This window comes from Xyrauchen texanus, chromosome 42 (genome assembly GCF_025860055.1).
Source record: "Xyrauchen texanus isolate HMW12.3.18 chromosome 42, RBS_HiC_50CHRs, whole genome shotgun sequence".
Classification (NCBI taxonomy): domain Eukaryota; kingdom Metazoa; phylum Chordata; class Actinopteri; order Cypriniformes; family Catostomidae; genus Xyrauchen; species Xyrauchen texanus.
Genome location: NC_068317.1, coordinates 23,598,664 through 23,620,024, shown reverse-complemented (window position 1 = coordinate 23,620,024; position 21,361 = coordinate 23,598,664). Strand labels below are relative to the sequence as shown.

General features: G+C 39.2%; 1 protein-coding gene across 1 annotated transcript; it reads right to left on the bottom strand.

Moving 5' to 3' along the window:
- Positions 1-5,388: 5,388 nt before the first annotated feature.
- LOC127635297 (calcium/calmodulin-dependent protein kinase II inhibitor 2-like) lies at positions 5,389-7,044 on the bottom strand. The gene is made up of 2 exons (XM_052115213.1): positions 6,662-7,044; positions 5,389-6,574 (listed from the first exon to the last, which is right to left on the bottom strand). The coding sequence occupies exons 1-2, from the start codon at positions 6,828-6,830 to the stop codon at positions 6,504-6,506; spliced, it is 240 nt and encodes a 79-aa protein (XP_051971173.1). The 5' UTR covers positions 6,831-7,044; the 3' UTR covers positions 5,389-6,503.
- Positions 7,045-21,361: the final 14,317 nt, after the last annotated feature.

Here is a 21,361-nt window from a genome sequence, read left to right as displayed (position 1 = left end):
TAAAGTTTATTTTTGCTGTGAATGTAAGTCAAAAGTTACAGTAGTTTATTTCTGTTGTGTGCTATAGTTACTGTTATCAGGGGAGCAACATCAAGTGATTTATTTTTAGCTTTGCAAGGAGGATAAATAAAAAGTACAGATCAGCTGCAGCTTACAATGGTATATTCAAGACACTGTGCTGTATTACAATAAATAATTAATGAATAATTTGAGTCGTGAGAGAAGTGGGATCTTTTTTTTACCCCATTGTCTATCTCAGACAGACCTATCTGTTGTTTGAAGCTTTAATACATCTCAAATATAAATATAAGAAGCCAAATTAAAGACTGCTATCTCGGCTTAAGAAATATGTCCAAAATATTCTAGTAAGATTGGGTGCTCATTGCAGAGTGGGGCTGCTATAAACATCAAATAAAAAAAAAATAGTAAACAAAATTATTTTATTGGGCAACAAAAATGAACTAGCCAATACATATCGGCAGACTGGCTGCCTTCATCACCTTGTGATGTAAATTGAAGCATTTTTTATTTTTCACTTTACTTCATAAAAAGTGCAGTAAACATAAAAAAACGATTTGGTGTGACCACCATATCCCTTTAAAACAGCACCTATTATCCAAGGTACACTCACAGTTTTTCAAGATTGCTTGCAGATAGGTTGTTCCAAGCATCTTGGAGAACTTGTCACAGTTTCATGTATTTAGTGTCAATTGCTTCTGTCACTTTATTTAATCCCAGACTGACTCATTAATGTTGAGGAACCAAATTGCCATGCTAACATTAGCTCTGCAGGTGTAAGATTATCAAAAGAGTGTAAAATTTACTGTGTTTTACACACCTGTCTCTTAAAACGTTTGCCAAACAAGTTTTAGCATCATGTAATGCAGGATTTTTGGCTCATTGATGGATATTATTAAATAAAAGTGTTTATCATAATGGGGCTTTTCCACTGCACGGTTCAACTTGACTCGACTCAACTCTGCTCACTTTTTCAGGGTTTTCCACTGTGGATACTACCTTGTACCTGATACCTTTTTTAGTACCACCTCGGTCGAGGTTCCAGGCGAGCCGTACCGATACTAAATGTGACGTCAAAACTCTGCAGATCACTGATAAGTCAGAGAGAATCGTCACTACCAGCGTCACTGGATTTGCGACACAGGACATGACACAGTTTTAAAGTTAGCAACAGCTATAGCAGTATCGTTTGTTAGCGACGAACAAAACGAAAAAGTCTTTCAGGAAGTGTCTTAGCTGTTGGCTGCACACGGCTACTACCGGAGATACCAACAGTGTAGGGAAAAGTTACAAAAAAATTAAAAGTGACTACAGAACCATCAAGGAAAAGTGGAAGTGTTTCGACCAAATGGACGCTATCTAGAGCAATTGGAGGAAGAATGCCCTGAACTAGCCACAGCTGGAGTCCACGATGGAGAATGGTATGTTAACTCTATACTCTGCTTTCTTTAGTTGACTAGCTACTGAAAAGCTTGTTTCTAAGACAAACAGGCCAATTTAACTGTTACACTTGTGTAAAATCACCATGCAACAACTGTTTTATGTAGCACAATGAGCTAGTAGCTAACAGCTAGCGGTCGTGTTATTGTTTGTGGTCAGTAATGTTTGTGTTGCGTTTAAGATGATGTCATGGCGGCTCAAAACTGCAGTGGAAAAGCAAGCTCAGAAAAGTAAAGCAAGTAGAGGTGAGTTGAACCAAACCGTAACATGCAGTGAAACTCTAAAATCAGAGTTGTAGATATCCGCACAAGTTTCCAAGTTGGAAGTCAGACTTCAAATGACATCCCATTGCTTTTTTTCCAAGCAGGAAGTTGGAAATTCCAACTTTTCAAGTTGAATGGAATGCAGCATTTCTCTTCTGGGAAAATGGACCAAAAATATAGATGACTCATCCTACACTACACAGATTTTGTCCAATGAAATGCTCTCAAGAATGAGAATGTCCCTCCCCTGGTTTATAGCTTTGACATAGGCAAACATATTTCTCACCCAAATTTCCTGTTTCAAAAGGAAATGTGTCAACACTGAAAAGAAAACTGCACTTGTCGAGCAATTTCATGTGGCCTTTAGATTTGTGTATTGATAATCTTTTTCACATTCAGCTTCTGCAGATTTCTACTGTGTGAGTCAGCAGAGAGAAGCATCACATGCAGATCAGCAAAGCAGGGTTCTGAGTCCCTGCAGAGCACTGGGTGAGGTTGGAGGCATGGTGGCATCTCCTGTCTTGCTCCATTGCTTCTTCTCTGTGTTTGATGCAGAGAAACATCAAACACTGCACTGTGCTGCAAAGGCACACTAGCAGAGTGCAAACTCTTCAGAGACCTGTATTAATAAACCAGAAATCATTCATTTTTAATTCTCTGCTGAAATGTAATTTCAATCTATTTTGGAGCATGATGATAACAGGAGCTTGAGGGTTGTTACACAGTTTGAGTCATTACTGGCATAGTGCTTTGTGGCACATAATAGCAGGTGCTGGTTTGGGTCATCATGGGAACTGATACAGCAAATAATTGTTTTGAACTGACATTGAACCTTCTTGGATCAGGATTTTTGAAATCTCTTAAACCTGATGCAAAAGTGTTTGGTTAGAACTGTAATATTTTAACATAGAGCACATTCACATGAAATCAAATGGACCCTATTTACATTTATGAATGTGGCAGACGCTTTTATCCAAAGCGACTTACAGTGCAATTATTACAGGGACAATCCCCCCGGAACAACCTGGAGTTAAGTTCCTTGCTTAAGGACACAATGGTGGTGGCCGTGGGGTTCGAACCAGCAACCTTCTGATTAACAGCCCTGTGCTTTAGCCACTATGCTACCACCACTCTGCACTTTACTTTCTAAATGCATGTTCCTGGTCTTATTGTAAATGATTCATTGGTGCATGTTGTTTCAAAGGAATAAATAAATGTTAGCCATAATCTTTAATCAAAATGTAATAATTTACTCCACCACAGAAACAACTTCCATTTAGGATGACATACTGTAAAAATAGTGGCGTGAGCAGTGGGAAATATTCAATATACTTTTTTAATGGACATTTTTAATCTTATTATTCACAATTCATTGGTGCATATCCCTAAAACAAAGTTTGTTGTTGTAATCTTTTTTCAAAATGCACTAAATGAAACATCTCCGAAACAACTTTCCTTTTTGGATGATGCAACATATCTCTCTTAATTCTCAACTCCTCTTTAAACCTATATTTTGATATGTAACGCCCACTTTCTTCGATCCAATCAATTGTTGACCGATAAAATCAAGTACCTCCCTTCATTTTGTCTCATTGAATGTCATATTTAACAAATACATAATAACAGTAGTAAAATGGGTTGAGAATGGCATTTCACGTTGACTTTAACTGCTAAATTAAATATTAGCATACATATGCAAAATCTATCTACAAGCCCTTTGTTATTTTGCCTCACATTTGACCTCACGTTTAAGTGATGAGTTTTGGATGTAGTAAAAGACTCCTAGCCATTTTTCTCTGCCTTTTGCAGTCCAAAAAAAATTTGGTCTCATGAAAATGTTTACATATTTTACGAGTTGGCTATTTCATATGATTTCGGACGAACGAGTTAATTCGTATAAATTTGTACGCTTTCATCACGTGCAAATGCTGGATGTCTAATGTGGAAGTACGTATGCATGAGTTTCACACACGAGGCATTAAGGACATAGTTATTAATATTATGCCCTTACCCAAACACCTTATCTAAACCTAACTGATCAGTAGTGTGTGTAAACATAATAGGTTCTGTTGTGTGTGACAGAAGCAAGTAATTGTCACGTATTAGATGGAAAAGATGTCCAGCGACGTCATTGGTTGTAGTGTTCATACAGAACAGTTGTACAATATCATACGAATTAGCCAAATGTAGAAAAGTCATTTGAGTCCTTACGAGTTCGCCGTGAGAGTGTGTAGTCGTTTTGGCCAATATGAAACACGTTGCTTCATAACAAATGGCACCTTCTTCTCGTGGTTGTTTGTTTAAGGCTGGTGGAACGAACGCTCAATAATGGAACTCATCTGCTCTAGTTGTTGAAAGGTGTGTTTTTCTCCAAGGGGTTTATGGATGTGTCACATAGGATATGGATTTGTGTGTTTCGGATGAGTGCACAGGCAGGAACATAGGAAAATGACTGCTGGCTTTACACGGTTTGGTGTGCTCTATTGTTCAGGTGTCCCGTGAGATGACCTGTCGCTTTACTAACCTGCCTGTTCTGTGATGACTGCTTTGTCACTCATCTGAGCCAGAAGAAATTAGACAACACTATGAAAAACAGCCCCACCTAAGCTCACATTTTAATATTATGAATATACTATATCATGCATCCCCTGATGAATGTGTATAGCTAAAACTTGCAACATTTGGCAATCAAGCATACAATAGTTAATTTTCCTAAGTTGTTAATTCTGTTTATATATAAACAGAATTAACAATTTAGGAAAATTAACTATTCTTATATTCTTTGGTGTATCAACGTGTTGGCATACATAGGGTAATTCTGATTGAATTTTTACAAATTATTGACATTAAAAGTAGCAGTGATGAGAACCATTTCATATTAGTAGTGGTATGAAGGATGACTTTATACACTGAAAGGCCAGTGGATTTCAAGAAGTTGTGATAGGCTAAATCTATAGATTAACAGATTCATTAAAGTGATGTGTTGCAGATTTGTTAAATTTACAGAATGGTTCTCCATGTAAGACATTGGATACAGTATCCAATATGTGCCAGTATGTGCCTTATTGTCCCCCAAAATAATGAAAAGGGCAAGGTAAAATTCAAGATCTTACTAAACTTTCTGATATTGAATGTCCAAATGCCAGACAAGTATGCTCTAGTCTAGACCATTTCAAGAGTTGCTGGTCTTAACCCCATGCAGAGGTTGCACAGCAATAAGTGATCAGAGATCAGCACAAGTGTGCATTGGTATTCTCTATTGATATTTATGCATACAACATGACTTCTGATGGTTTGCATGAGAGGAAAACATGTGGAACAGTATGTTTGGCAGACTATTGTGTGAGCTATTAAGTTTGTTTGTTGACTGATTAGCTCTCATGCTTTCAGCTTGGCTGAAGGGGCAACACTTCATGTTAAAAACATCTCATCCCTGGTAGTTTGTCTGTGTCTCATTCCTGTATTAAGACCTTCAGCTTCCCATTCATCCGATACTGTGTACACTAAAAGGTTGCTGATGCTGTTCACTCAATTTTCTTTGTGTTTCCCAATAATTTTTGAGCAAGTGTTGCTCGTTTTCTCTCTTCATTTCTCAGTGCTTAAATGTGCATGTTTGAATAAAATAAAAAGAGAAAATAAACCTCACAATGGATGATGGATCGTCTGAATTCATTTATTTATTCACATAATTCGTAGAATTTTAAGACATTTATGTACATTTTTTTGCTTCATAAATTGTTCATAAGCATGAAAATATTAAGGTGTCATGCACAATAAACCACACACTGAACATTTGTAAAATAATACAAAGACAAATAAATTAATTAACAACTGAGATGCTCAAAAAGTGCAGTTGAAAATGTCTAACCTTTTCATTGTCAACGAAGGCGTGATCATTTATTGCAATGAAAAACATGTTAATGTTGCTGTGCGCACCCTCTCTCCAAAATAACATTCAGTTTGTCCTTTTCTGATATTGTTTTATTCCTGTTTCGACACATAGACTGTCTTTGTTGATGGACTATTAAAAATCGGACACTGAGTAACAAATATCGAGATGGCCTATAAAAAATACAAATATTGATCTTGGTAAAAAGAAGCGTGCCTGGGTTTTAAGAGAGGTGGAAACACCCGCAATGGCACAAGAGAAAAGTTCATGCAAAGAGAATCCTATGAATCTATACCCGACGCCAAACCTTTGCTACCATCAGTCCATGTGTTTCTTCTCGCTGGCGTTTAGCGTAGGGCAATACAACTTCATTTGATCAGCCAATGGTTGTAAATGGAATGGATTTAGATGTGCTCGTTTACATACATCAGCCTATTTCTATTCAAGATATAAATATAGCTTATTTCTCTGGAAAGATGGCAAACTAGACGCTAGAAGCAGTCAAGTGGTACTTCAGGTGCTGAATTGGACAGCTCCCCTTTATATCTGGGTGAGATGCCGATGAAACGGGGCTTCTGTTTGTCGTGGTGAAAAGTCAGAGCCAGACACACGGCTTCTACAAAACAAGGAGCTAAATGACCAGGAATCTTGGGTTAACTTTAGTTATAAAGCGGCGGTTTGGGATGGGTTTCACTTGGAGAATTGCCTGCATCTTCAAATCTCGCCATTACAACCCACAGATCAGAGTTACACTCATTCGCTCCTCTTCCTCCTGTCCTGTTTACTCGTACTACCGTCATCTTCACCTCTTGTTCACTGTTCACATGCACAGTCTACAAGTGGTTCAAACCGGTGATTAAAAGAAAAGGTTGACTTGGTGTAATCGTTCAAGTTTACACGCCTGGAGATGACTTGTCTGTCATCCCTTTGAGAACTTCATCTATTCGGTCATCTTCAATGACCACTGTGAAGAGAAGAAACAGTTAGAGCGTTCAAACTGTACAAGTACATTGTATTACATATGTATTATTGTCAGGTTGTAGAAACCTACCGTGTTTTGCTCTGCCGATCTGCCCGAGTTTCGGCGGTCGCTTGGACTGCGAGGTTCCGAAGAACGAGTTCGTGTCTTGCAGTCGACAGCTGAAGGATATCTGACTGACTTCACTGTCCGCCCCGTAGCCGTTCATCTTCCCCTCATTGTATGGCAGCACTTCAGACATGGCGATTCCAACTCAAGAGTTAAAATAATAAATTATAATTGTTTGGAGATGGTAACAGATACAGACTTTGCAGAGCAATTAATATCCCGATTTCTAGTAGTAAAGTTCAGCTAAGACCCTGGAATGACACTGTCGACAGGTCCAGTTGCGCTGCTCTCCTGTCCAACCCGACCGTGGGAGGTAAAGGATGGAGTGGTGTGTCCGCCTGGCGTGCCTGAAGCGAGCTCTTGTGAGAAATGCAGGGAGATCCCGAGAGCATAAAGGAAACCCAGACAGAAAAGTGAAGTCATCCATCCGGGTTTGAAAGGGAGGGTGCAGGGCAAAAAAATAAAAACAAAAATAAATAAATAAAGCAAAACCAAAACAAAAGATTACATTGTAGCTCTTTCTCGTTGATATGCAATATTTCAGAAAAAAAAAAGATGATCAAACTTCGAATAAATAGATGTATCTCTTGCAAAGTGTAAGAAAACTGATTCTGTTGTTTCAGAACCATGTGCATCACATTTGTTGAGGCCTACCAATTCATTTTACCAATCTGTTAACATTTTTATAAACAATAAACTCTGTTACCCTCATACCATAACTGCTCTGTATGGGTCCAAAATGGGTACCCACATTTTGAAGCTAAAAATAGCACATAAAGGCAACAGAAAATTAATCCATAAAACTCAAGAGGTTAAATCTATATCATCAGGAGCAAAAAGATAGGTGTGGCTGAGAAACAAAAACATTTTTTATACTATAAACTCTGGAGTCAGATGGATAATTTTTATGCTACCTTTATGTGCTTTTGGAGCTTAAAAAATCTGGTACCCATTCACCTAGGACCTACTGAGCTGAAACGTTACTCTAAAAATCTTTGTTGTTCAATAAAAGAAAGAAAGTCACACTTATCTGGGATGGCATGAGGGTGAGTAAGTAATGAGAGAATTATTTTTTTGGGGTGAACTATTCTAATTGCACTATTAAATATGTTATTTTTAAAATACATTTTAAAAAACTGCATATTCTGTTTTCACCAATTGAAAGTTTTTCAGAAACCCTGATTTATCTTCTGGCTCCCCCTGCTGGTCCCTTCAAGGGCATGAAAAACAAAGTGGAAGTGTTTCAGAAGAAAACAGGTTAAGCTACTTACCCGGGTAAGTTTACTTAGAGTAAGCGGATAACCTCATCTTTCAGTTCCAAAAACTGAGTTAACTTCAGGGTATGTTAGTAGCTATAGCAACTCATTCTGCTCCGAAGCAGGTTATCTTCCAGAGTTAGTTTATTGTAGGTAGATGCCAGTACGTTTCAGAGGTTGTCAGTGCATGAGTGCCTTTTTAATTGCGACACAGTGGGAAGTTCAGATTATGCACAACAGTATACTTTTAAAGCTATATTATGGTAAACTGCAATCTTTACCTCACAAATCTTCTTTACTCTGGAATTTCCAATCTCACACCACAGATTAACATTCAAAAGTGAGCAAATTGTGTACATTGTGCTTTAACTTTGAATGGGAAGTTTTTAATACTGTAATATTTGAACATAGAACACATTGGAAAGGCCTCCACATTCTTCAATGTAAAGAAAGGTCTTTATGCATTTATAATAATAAATAGAATAAATAATTTTTATTCTATAATTTCGTAGAGTAAAATGATCATAGCACTCACAATCTATTTAAAGTTCTTTCAGTCAATGAATATTAATGTTATTCATAAAATGACATTCCATAGTATCAATATGCAGGTAATGTCTGCCAAAAGTTTAAGCAATTAATCACTAGTTATTCATTTTCACTTACTAGATAATGTGATAATATAATGAACCACAGATATAGTATAGATGTTAAAGATTTTATTTCTTATCACTTTAATTCATGTACTGTACATATAAATGCACACATTTCCAGACTTGTTAGTTGTACTCTCTTTATTATCTGAAAATATAAATGAGACATGCTGTCATTTAGAGTCACCCACAGTGCCCTCCTTTTATTGGTGGTCAAGTGATTCAATGAAAATATTTATTTCTGATGCTCAGCCTCCTCTACTCCATCAGCTGTACATGGTCCTTCACTAAATTACATTTTCTTTTACTGCTTCCTATTAACAAAGAAGAGATTAGCTAGTTTTCCTTAATGCTGAGATCATGAAAAACAATAATGTATAATGAGACACATGATCATCAATTAAAACAACATCAGTTCATTCAGCATAGTTGCTGGAAGCAAATGAACCCTCCTCTGCATGAGAAATCTCAGCCACAGCCTTTTAGGGACAAGACAAAAAGCAAGTTTTAATGCCAAACCATTAAGAAAAAAGAACATAATGGACATTTAACTCCTATCACTGTCCACCTAAAGCAGATCTTCACTTTATAATAAATATCTATGTGTGGCCTACTGAAAAACATTACATTAAATGTATGGAAAATTATGACAACTGTGGGAGTTCCAACAATTGACAGAGGGTTTATTAAGACAATGACAGCAGCAACTGTAGGAATTGAAAATACTGACTGGAATACTTTGCGCCACTGAAATATGGCATGCATTTCTTTTTAGAATCTGTTTCCATGGTGACTCCTGAAATCGATGCTCCATTGACAGTTCCTTTTTGTGCTCACCGCATTATCTCGGGGTTACTAATAGGAGATTGATTAAACTAACTAACGCGAGTAGGCAATGTTTGGGTTAATCAACCTAGAGTTCAGGGTTTATGTCTCGTTAGGTTAACCTTGCTTTCTGGAATACCCCCCAGGCCTGCACATAAGCTGTGTTGAAACATCACTATCCAAGTCTCATTTACAATCCAAGTCATGCCAGCCAAACAAACACAGTCTGATGGCTTCCAACAAATCTGGCTTTTTCCTTCAAGGCTTATGGTCATGAAAAACATGACTGTTTCAGTAAGAGGTGTGTGGCAGCGGGGGCGTGGTCGAGCATCCGTCCGGAGAGAGAGAAAGTGGTATGGGTGCATACACCTTGCTAGATTATGATTAACACCAATTGTTTCCAACTGCAGTGAGCTTAGGGAGTGTGGGATATAATGGACCCAGTAACCAGTTCCATGTCCTCCTCGCCTCCTGACCTGAAGTTCATTACAAGGTGACTTACTGTAGGACCTCTGGAATGTTGCTGATCTATTTTTAAACTGGCAGTGTGGATAAAAGTAGAATTCCGATGGCATCTTGCAGCTTATAAGAAGAGGTTTTGGTGGACTTCATGGTTGAGATAAAATGAGACAATAAGACAGATGTGTTGGGAAGATTAAATAAATTAATGTGTGGGGAAGATGACAAATGTTTGTTATTACATTCCGTTCACTTAGTGACAGTTCCCCTACAGTTGCTATCTCTTTACAGTAGGTAGAAATTGGAGTTCCCTTACGACGCAAGTACACTGCCTTTTACACAACCTAGCTGAAACCTCTCTACAATAACGGCATTATTCTAATATTGGCTATGGTGTTTGAGCCCCGCCTGTTTTTGCGTGAATCTGTCTGCTATAAAAACAAGTGCACAGACACCATTTCCTCAGAAATTCTTCCTTCAAGACAGCGATCATCTCTTGTCCAGAAGCCCTCTACATTTGCCATAAAAATTAATGAGTCAGCGTGCTGAATCTTCATAGCAGCGAGAAGACTCTTCACTCCCCTGCAGTTCTCCGGTGAACAACTCTCTGCCTCGCCACTTGACACTTCGCTGTTGAACAGGCCAAAACATCCTTATTCTCCACAGCGTGTGGACAGATGTAGAGTATCCTTTAATGGCAGTTGTTATTTGTGTGATATAAATATAAATAAAAAGAGCCACTTACATGTTTGCGTCTTTTTCAAGATGTTGTTCCGTAAGTGTTCATTTTGCGAGAGACATCCCGCCGTCAAACCAGCATGAGAGCTGAGCCCATGCAGAGTCAGCTCTCATGGAGACAGACTGTCTTCACTGTGAGGACATGAGTCTCAAGTAGCTTCACTCACAAATTGCCCTCGTACTGAGGAACGCTCCAACCTCTCGCGCCCTCCCACCCGCCTCTTCTGTGATACCAGAGGATTCACACGAAGAGGCACGGCAAGGACACGAGGTTGAGCAGGATGAATTTGAGGTGGATCTCATGCTGGCACATGCCCCGTGAGCCCCTCAATCTCCACGAAGCGCATGTTTCCCAATACGCTATGTGCAAGACAAACTCCGGCCCTCTGAAGGAGCATGCGGCCTTGTCTCATTTGGTGGATCTGACGTTGGGGATGATAAGGAGGATAATGATGATGTCATGTCTTTCACTGCATCAGGCAAGTGGTCAGTGGATGATGCAACCGCCCCTCCCCCCAGCGAGGGTCAAGACCGTGTACACGCCACTGACAGGGAGATGCTTCACATCTTTAAAAGGGCAGTCGAAGAACTCAACCTTGAGTGGTCTCCCATGAGGAATCTGGGCAGTCTCGCCTTGATAAGTGGTTCTTGCAGTCTGGACGCCATCAAGCGGCTGCGTTCTGCAGATCTGCCCCGTTTTTCAACGAAGATCATAGCAAACTATCTAAGTCCTGGCACACGCCCCTCTCAGCGTGCATGTACAATGATGCCGTTCTCACGAGTGTGGACCACGGGGAAAAGAATGGCTATGCCCAACTACCCCCTGTGGAGGAGACTGTAGTGGCACATCTCTGTCCGACGAGTAACAGGACGTGGAAATCATGCCCCATACATCCTTCTAAGCCATGTAGACGGGAGTGGCGGGAAAAGTCTACTCTGCAGCAGGACACGCTTGATAAACACTCCATGCAATGGCAGTGCTCCAAGTATTCTAAGCATATCTACAGGCTGCTACAGACTTAGTGCTGCATGCCACAAAAGTCACGGTGCAGGCCATAGGCAAGTCCATATGCCTGACCCTCATGGAGATGAGTAACAGAGAGAAAACATTTCTGTTGAATGCTCCAGTATCTCCAGTCAGCCTTTTTGGCAGCACGGAAAGTAAGTTTGCTTAGCGTTACACCACGACTCAGCAGCAGTCACAAGCTATGACACTTTAAGTGGCCCAAACAGAGCATAGCACAGACTGCTTGCCCTTGTTCTGTTTCAAGCGACAACACCTGCTGCCACCGAGCAAACGGTGAGGCCACGCAAGCCGTGGCCCAGACGGAAGCAGCCATATCAGCGCTTGCCTCGCGCCAATGAGAGGAACACCCCTGCACAGCGAAAGCGCTCCTGATGGGCGCAATGCTTTGAAGCGGAAAATGGAGCCTGTGGTTCCCTCCGGTGCTCTGAGGAAGGCTCGATTAGAGATACAGAACACTGTTCCCCATCTCCCCACTGATGTTCGTCGGGAGAGGAGTATTGTTGTTCACAATGTTTTGTACATTTCTGTGTCCTCTGCAATAAAAAATTATATACAAAATGCAATAAAAAATACAGCACTCATTGCAAATGCACAAGATGCTCATACATTCTCAAAAAAGAGCCCTTTTCCTCTTCAAAGCACATACATTATGCGCAACCACTCTCCTAAAGTGAGCGTCGCATCATATCATATGGTAAGCAAATCAAATTGCCCTCTGTCCCACTAAGTGGATAGGTGGTGAGCCCTAACGGGTTGTAACAGGGGTCAAAATGGGAAAGGAGGCGGGAACTTAAACAAACAGACACAAACATAAACACACACGTCAGCTGCGTGTGTCTCTCTCTCTCCCGAACTGCCACATCCGGCTGCATTTATCCCTCTCCTCGGCTGATTAGCCTGATTGGGGGCCGGAAATGCATAGTCATGGCCCAGCCCCGCCCTCCTCCTCGTCACACTGGTATTTCAGAATGGGTGCAAAAAACGATCAAACATGGTTACACGATCCAATTTGCACACCGGCCACCATATTTTCAACGGCGTTCTGTCTTACGCGGTTTCACCTGAAGACGCGCCAGTATTATTAGCCGAAATGCACAATCTCATCGTGAAAAACGTGATAGAGTTTGTGCCAAATTGTCAAGCACAAAAAGGGTTTTACAGTCGTTATTTTCTTGTTCCAAAAAAGGCCAATCCTGGATCTGAGAAATTTAAATTGCGTACTTATAAAGCACCCATTCAAAATGTTTACTCAGAAATAGTTCTTATCGCATTTATACCCACATGATTGGTTTGCGTCGATAGATCTGAAGGATGCGTAATTTCCAATCCAAATTGTAAGACATCACAGGATGTTTTTGAGATTCATGTTCGAGGGAACAGCATATCAATTAAAAGTCCTGCCCTTCTGACTGTCTCTGGCTCCTCGTACATTCATGCGGCGTACGCATCTTGACGATTGGCTGTTACTGGTTGACTAAAGTGCCGTGTGCCACAACATGCTTGGGAGCATGGGCATAACTATATCCCGCTGCTGTACAGCTGCTTTAGCACTGTGGACAGCTCCTGCATTTTACCAGCGAGGTGTCGCGCTGCGGCAAGTTGTCAGGTGGAAAGTGGTGACTACGGATGCTTTCAGCACAGGTTGTGCGACGGATGCCCAACTTTTGGCACCTGGACAAGTGCGAGGAGGGCGTGGCACATCAACTTCCTAGCGCTATCGGCTGTATTTCTAGACAACATGACAGCTGTGGCATATATAAACCGCCAAGCCCAGATGAGTCAAAATAAAATGTTCTTGTAATCAATATTATGCTACAAATGTTGTCAATTGAGCTTAACTTGTATTGAACTAGGCCTGAAGCCGCACGTGCAGTAATAATCAATTTTAGATCAAATTGCACAAAATCAACCTTTAGACATTGCACTCAATGATCTCATGGATCAGGATAATTGCATAGTGACAAACCGTTGTTTAGGAAATTCCTGTGGTAGTTTTTGAGGAGAAAATCAAATCAAATGTGCCTTTTATACCAGGGGGCCTTTAGTCCCATTGTACCCTACTTTTTTGTAAGGGTTGTACATCTACAAGATAACTAGATCTACTGTATGTTCTGCTTAAGAGACACCAAAAATTGTGATTAAATATTGTGCCAGCCTGTCTCACCAACATGTTTTTTCCTGGACAGAAAGAAGTTGAAGAAACATTACTCACAATTGCGTGGATGGAACCTTCGGGTTTGTTAAAGGCTGAACAAATTACAGACTTGCATGGAACCAAACAGAGTTTGATAACATTCCTGTCCTACGCCTGCCCCCCTTGATGGTGTGGTTGCCAGAGATTGTTCTTGAAAACAAGTATGCTAACAAGTATGAGGGCATAAGGACCATGTTTCATTACATGATATTTCTCTTATTATCATAAATAATTAACATGAATTATTTGTGGTCCTTCTTTAAATCAACGATGCCCAGTTTAAGGTGGCCTATTACTGCAATGTGTTGATCTGCCCTGATGGAGGAGTGTACTGGTTACCTAAAGCAATATTTCAGAGCTCCTGTTCTATACACTTCAGTTACTTTCCATTTGATTGGCATAACTGCTCCTGAAGTTCAGGTATGTTGTTTTATTTGTAATCTTTACATTGTCATTAACTCAGTTACAGAATTATTTAGTGGTATTTTATTGCATTTCTCACAACAATAACTCTGGCTCAATCAGCTCATTAAATTACAATGCCAAGGATATTAGCTTACATCTGAATGAGGTGAGTGAGGATGGCAAGGCCTACAAGGTTGAATGGATCATTATTGATCCTGAATGATTTTCAGGTGAGAACTCGCACATTAGGGCCATGTTTGGAAAAACATATTTATATACTCTTTCTGTTTCTGCAGTATATACTTTGTTAATTGTATGTATGCATAGAATACCTGGATCTGTCACAAATGAGACCACTGCATGAAATACTGTATCCCATAATGCAATGTGCTCGATGTAACCTTCAATTTATTAATTACAATTGCAAAAATACATTTGTATTATAATTTCCAAAATTAAAACCATCACATGCTCTGTGATGTTGTCATGTGACAACAATGTGGCATACAACTATTCCCTACAAATCCATAATGCACTAACTGGCCAGCACTGAACCTGAGAAAATGGATTCCAAAGTAACTTGGTTTTACTTTGGTTTTTGTCATTACTACAAATTTCAGACTCTTGTTCCTGTGAATCTGAGCATAGCTGAGCCAAACTAATCTGTCACCTTATCGATGACAGTCTAACAGACCTGATCTCGGTCATAACTCAGTTTTGACAACGTTAAGCTACTGTGTTTTGCTTCAAATGTTTATTGTTGAATAATGCCTACTGTTTAACGTACTATTCTTACAAAATAGTAGGCAGTATGAAGTGTACATGGTGCAATATTTATTAAGTGGTAAGCTATCATTCCATTCCTAAGATTGTTTTTTGCTGCCTCTCTCTCTCTCTCTCTCTCTCTCTCTCTCTCTCTCTCTCTCTTCTGCAGAAAATGGGGAGTAGGAGATTGTTCATACGCCTGCCAGGAGAAGCACTTATAAAAACATCCCAATGGAGAGCAACAAGCACCAGGATATGATTTCACAGCGGCTGCCTGAGACCTCTACGGCTGTTTCCTTAATTGTCAAGTATTCCAATATTACACAGATATACAATCTACTATAAGATTGTATTCATGAACATTAATTGATGCATTAGGTATTGTAAGCCTGGCAACAGGATGTCTATGCCCAAAAGGTGCAATTTCTGGTAAAAGTTTAAAAAAAAACTCTCACACAGAAGAGCATCTCCACCTGAGACAATGCACCCTACTGAGTAAGGACCATAAAATGCAAATCTCACTCACTTCTGCTCCCTCTCTCACCTCAGGTCACTTTAGAGTCACCAAAAACTATGTTATGACTTATCCTGTTCTGTAATGTAAAAGGTTTTCTGATCATACATGTTTCAGGTCTCAGTGTAACTGGTAAAACGGTCTATTCCCTTTCAGCAAAGTCAAATCAAAAGTGATATTTAAGAACTTAGTAAAATACTGTATTCTATCAGGGGCATGCCCCTCCCAGACCTCTCACAGGAACCATATGCTGTATGAAGATTAGGCACATTCTTTGTAAACATCAAACAACCAAAATCCTGAATAACATCAAACAAACACATCTGAAATAACAATGGAATCGTTAAGGAGAGATGGCAAAGGATCTTGGGGATCTTTTCGTCATTATGAAGCGCACCTACAAGTCGGGAGCCAAAAAAAAAAATAGGAGAAATGTAGAGATACCAGTGAGACAGTATATCTTATATCCATGTAAGCCCGCCACCATGCTATATGATGTTTGTTCTATGTCATGCATTAAATTGCAACAATTAGTTATTTAACGTTTTGCAGTTGTGTCCTGTTTCAAGTAGGATTTCACTTAGGTCCCTCATATGCTCAGAAACGGCCCTGTCTGTTCCCACTGGGTGTAATTGTTGTTTTACTGGATAAATAATCTGATTTTATACAGCCATATTTGACGTTTTGTTTTCATAGAATAATCACACAGGGATGTGTGCAAAACAGACAGAATTGTATCCATCCTGGGCATTCTGGACATGCAAGGAAAGTGTAACTGACTACAGTTCTTTAAATAATACATTGAGTTATAAATGGCACTGCTCACAAACCTGCCTGAAAATGTCTGTTGCCATTATTGTATTAATAAATCATAAATACTGTGTCGTAAAATTCACCACTAGGGTGTAGTATTGCACTCAATATCTGTCAGTGTATCAACCTTAACCCTGCCTAATTTATACAACTGTGCACACTGTTGTGTAATTGAAGTGGATGAGATATTATACAGCACCACAGGGAGAGAGATGGAGAGAAGTGTGTGAAAATATAGAGATTTGATTATGCAGGATAAAATGAGCTGCAGCTGGTTCAGTCAACCTTTGGGTCTAAATCACATCCCATTATGAAAGTACATAACATTTTCTTGGTGGTGAAAAAACGCATACATACAAGTAAAAGGCATATTTTGTATTGCAACATCATTTTTCATATTTGTGTCATTTCTCGTTATTTGAACATAACATCTCCAATTGCAGCAAGAGGGGGGCTCCTCAGATAGGTGGCCAAATGGGCCTCTCTAGTGAGTGAGTCTTTGTCCCATTTAGATGAAAAGAGAATTTTCCTTCCATTAGAGTCCAAGACCTTTCCCTACAGCTCGACCCTCACTGACATAGTAGAATTCATAATTAATAGTCCACATGCCGTGGGTAATTAAGTGAAAAATAACTCAGTCCACTGTCATGTTGGGCAAATGATCTGGAGGTTGGTTGTAACTCTGATCGATTGGCTCTTAAGAACCTTGTTAAAGTGGTCCACACAAATTGGCCCTGAGATTGCATCTGAATTCTGAACGGGAGATTAATCCTGAGTTGTTGACGGTGGGGTGGGGGAGCTGAGGGATGGATCTATGTTTCAAACACAGTGACGATCCCCCACCCTCCTCTAGACACTTCTCCATTGGTCTTGATAGAATGGCTTAATGGCCTGCAATCACTCTATCTCAGAGTGTTTGTTTAGCTTTGTGGAAATGGCCATCCATCAGCAGAGCAGTTATACCATTATAGTGAGAGAGGTCTCATACCAGCGGGACCAAAAGCTGTAACTATATGAGACTCATCAAACAGCCATTGTAACAGTAAAACAAAGCAATTTATCAATCTGTGGCTGACTAACACTGACGTGAGACTACTGTATGTGCCATTTCTGCACTAGTAGGACAATGCACTGATTTTAATTAAGCTTTTTATTTCCATTGAATAGATGGCTTGCAAAAAACAAAGAAAGATCTAGTAATCCATCATCTTTTTTCTCTTTCCAAAGGAATAGATCACTCAAAAATGAATATTCTGACTTTTTCACCCGCATCATACACATATGATGTTCGTTTTTCAAGAATCGTCTGAATATGAAGCTCTTGTGATGTAAAAGTTCAGTGACCAAGGACTGTCAAGCTCCAAAAATAAAAATAAAACATACACACATACTGTAAAAGTACCATAAAGGTTTAATAAAAGTAGTTAATATCACTTATGCCTTTGAAGCCATACGACAGCTAAGTATGAGGAATAGACAAAAATGAACATAATTACTGACTTTTTTGTCCTTTTCAAACTGGACAGCCCTTATAGGACAGCCACCTATAAGCTGCCATATGGGACAAGCATGACGATTCTTCAAAGATTTTAAGTTCCACAAAAAAATTAACAGCATATGCTCATGGAACAATTTGAGGGGGAGTAAATAATTTACATTTATGCATTTGGCAGATGCTTTTATCCAAAGCAACTTACAGTGCACTTATTACAGGGACAATCCCCCGGAGCAACCTGGAGTTAAGTGCCTTGCTCAAGGACACAATGGTGGTGGCAGTGGGATCAAACCAGCGTCCTTCTGACTAACTGATTAACAGTTATGTGCTTTAGCCCACTACGCCACAACCCTTCCAAGATGGAACTCTAATTCTGATCCATGCTCACAAGTGTGGGGCTTCATAAAGGTAACTCTTCTGCAATGACTAAAAGGAGCACTGTGTGTGTTCCCTCAAACCTCTCGGCTCAACAGAGGAAAGCACACGTTCTTTGGAAACATGGGTATCTCAGTGGCACAAACAAATTGAGCCCAGCTCTGTTTAATGTGGATAAGGAGCCATGTGGCAGCTGTCAGAAAGCACTGCTAACCCTCTTTATTTTCCAAACCAGCATACTCTCTTTTTCTCCATTCTAGAAGAGCTGGAGCAGCATGGATGGGGGGATAAATTTAACATATCCCCAACATCTAGGCCAGCAGGAAATGATAAATAAAAAACCTAGTTCCTCCCACTCAAAAGCAGCATTGCACTCTGAAGCTGAGCCCCCCTCCCTCCATCTGGAGGTGTTTGTTTACCACCCTGTTTGCAGAGCAAAAAACAGCATAAGGAAACAGAGCTGACAGAATCATTCTATCTGTCGTTCCTTCACCCCATGGGAAATAGTACTTTCCCTGCTTGTCAGTGCACTCGTCCCAGAACAAAGAACAAGATTTTCTTTTCATATTTGATACTATGATACCCAAATATTACTCTCAGCATCTTCTACAGCTAGATTGCAACTCTAGGAACCGGTACTGTCAGACAAAATCAATAAACTAAACTATACCTTATTATCTTATGCTCCATTCCACACCATTTATTTATTTTAATTGAAAAATGGATAAAGTTTATTTTTGCTTATATTTGCCAGAGATGGTCCATGTTGGAAGTTTTTAACCAGTGGGGTTAGGTCTCCAAATCCGGTCACCAAAAAGATTCCCTGTAGGGGTTAAGTCGCCATTTCTGTAAATTATATACAGCACTTTACGCCAGTAGGTTAAGACAAATCAGTGTATTTGTGTTGTGTTATGAGCTACGTTCACACCAGCTGAACGTGGCCCAAATCTGAAGAGCGGACCCTCCTAAACTGACCCGAATGCGTGGAGCACTCCTTGAACATGCATATAACAAACTCTGGCATGTTCATCATTATAGTAAAAATAATTAATGAAGTTACAATAAAACTTTTGCAGATAGGACACATGCCTTACTGATAATCTGATAATATGTCCGTAGACAGCCAGTGATGGAGAAAGACCATTGTATTTTTAGATTGTCATTTGCCTTCATATGGTGGAATTTAAAATAATCATCATAGTTCAAGGGTAATTAGCCTATCTACGACTGGCTTGCATTCGTATTTTAATAGAGTTTAAGAAAAATAGAAACTATGTTTTCTGAGCGAGTGACACAAGCAAAAAGCGCCATTATATAAATCTGCATTTATGTTTTCATAAGCATATTTAACATGCATTGAATAGACAGATGACTTGCTCTTTTTTGTTTTATGTTTTATTTAGTATAACAGGTGTATACACTGGAAATCTAGCATGCATGTTGAGGTAGATTCATGTAAAACTCACATTGAATCTGACCTGGCTGTTCACACCGAAGACACACTGGAAAAAATCACATCCAAATCCGATTTATTTGAACATATGAAAGTGGCACAGATCGGATTTGAAGACGTCAGATTCAAAGTGCCTTTTGCTGTTCACATGATTATCCAAATTAACAGATCTGTGTCACATGTGAGTGAAAAAAAAAAAATCTGATTTGGGCCACCTTCAGCTGCGGTGTGAACGTAGCCATTGAATCATTGATTCAACTGATTCATTTAAAAAGACAGGTAAGACCAATACAGAATTTTGTTTTACAAAATTCTTTCAAAAGCAATGTACGATACACTACTAGTGATTTATACACTTCAGTGAAGAGAAAAATATTTGACAAAATGATGGAAATACGATGAACAGTGCATAAATGTTTTATTTAAACATGAATTTAAAAATAAATGTAAAAATTAAAACCAATGAAACTATTAAGACAAACCCAACACCTGAGGTCCAAAGAGTGGCAATTCTGACTGAGCGGGACAGAAAAGCCAGACATGGTGCTTTTGAGCAAGACGTGGTGTATTGATTTAAGGTGTCTAGAAAATATTTACATACAAAAACTAATAATAAAGACGTCACTTTTATTTGTATAGCGCTTTTCACAATACATAATTTCAAAGCAGTTTTACAGGAAATCATGCATTAACGAAACAAAAAAACTAAAAATGAAACTATAATATCTATAATGTCTTACAGTGATAATTGTGTTGTTTGATTAAATATGATTGTAAATGAGGGAGCCAGTTCCCCTCTGGCTAAACAACAAGAATATAATGCCAATATTAGTTATTTGTGTGCAGTGCAAGTCATGGTTTTAAATTTGTAAATTAAGTAAGCATTAAGGTCTAAGGTGTTTTAAATATAAAAGGTAAAGATTTGTTATGAACTTTAAGATTGATGACTAATGTCTTTCAAGTCCATCCTGGATTAACTGCAGAAGTTCACATAGATGCATTGCCCTTTGTTAGTTGGCTGATGGTAATAAATTATAATCTTTGTATTCCATTTCAAGAGTGTAGTCCATTAATAGACAAAGGTGATGCAGGCAGAGATAAACGATGAGGTGCATCGCAGTTCAACATGCAGGTCGTTTCGGTGAGGTTCGGTGGGGTCCATCCAAAATCCAATGTTCAGGCAGTGGAAAATTAAAGGGGTCATGACATGGTTTTTTTATTGTATTATTATGTTCCCTTAGGTGCAATTATAGTATTAATATATTTTTTTTTTTTAAGAAAAACTTTTAAAATCTAGTGATTTATGACCTTTTCCCACCCTGTTTCTCATCCTCTGATTCAAACAGTCTGTTTTGGGGGCGTTTTCCATTTAAGACTTCAGTGTTAACGCCCACTGTTATGATTGGCTAACGTCAGTGCCTATGTATCAATTATTGACGCCCCAGCCAGAACAATATGCAAGTAAACTAAGTAAAAACACTGTGATTATTCATAATGAATGAAATTGCGCTTTAAAAAGTAGTTTAAAGTTTAAAATAGATTACTTACAGTTTAGCGTCGTCGTTGTTCCCAGAATAGTCGGCACGGACTTATCTTTGAGCAACAGTTTTCTGGCAAAGCCAGCATCATATTGAGATTTGTTCTCAAAACAGTCATCCTTAAAATGTACAGAACAAACGCTTAAGTTAACAC

What these genes read in the sequence shown, in the direction of transcription:
- LOC127635297 (XM_052115213.1), bottom strand. Translation starts at nt 6,830, where the DNA reads ATGTCTGAAGTGCTGCCATACAATGAGGGGAAGATGAACGGCTACGGG. An exon ending in GATCGGCAGAGCAAAACACG is followed by an intron (nt 6,575 to 6,661) that starts GTAGGTTTCTAC and finishes TTCTCTTCACAG; the next exon opens with TGGTCATTGAAGATGACCGA.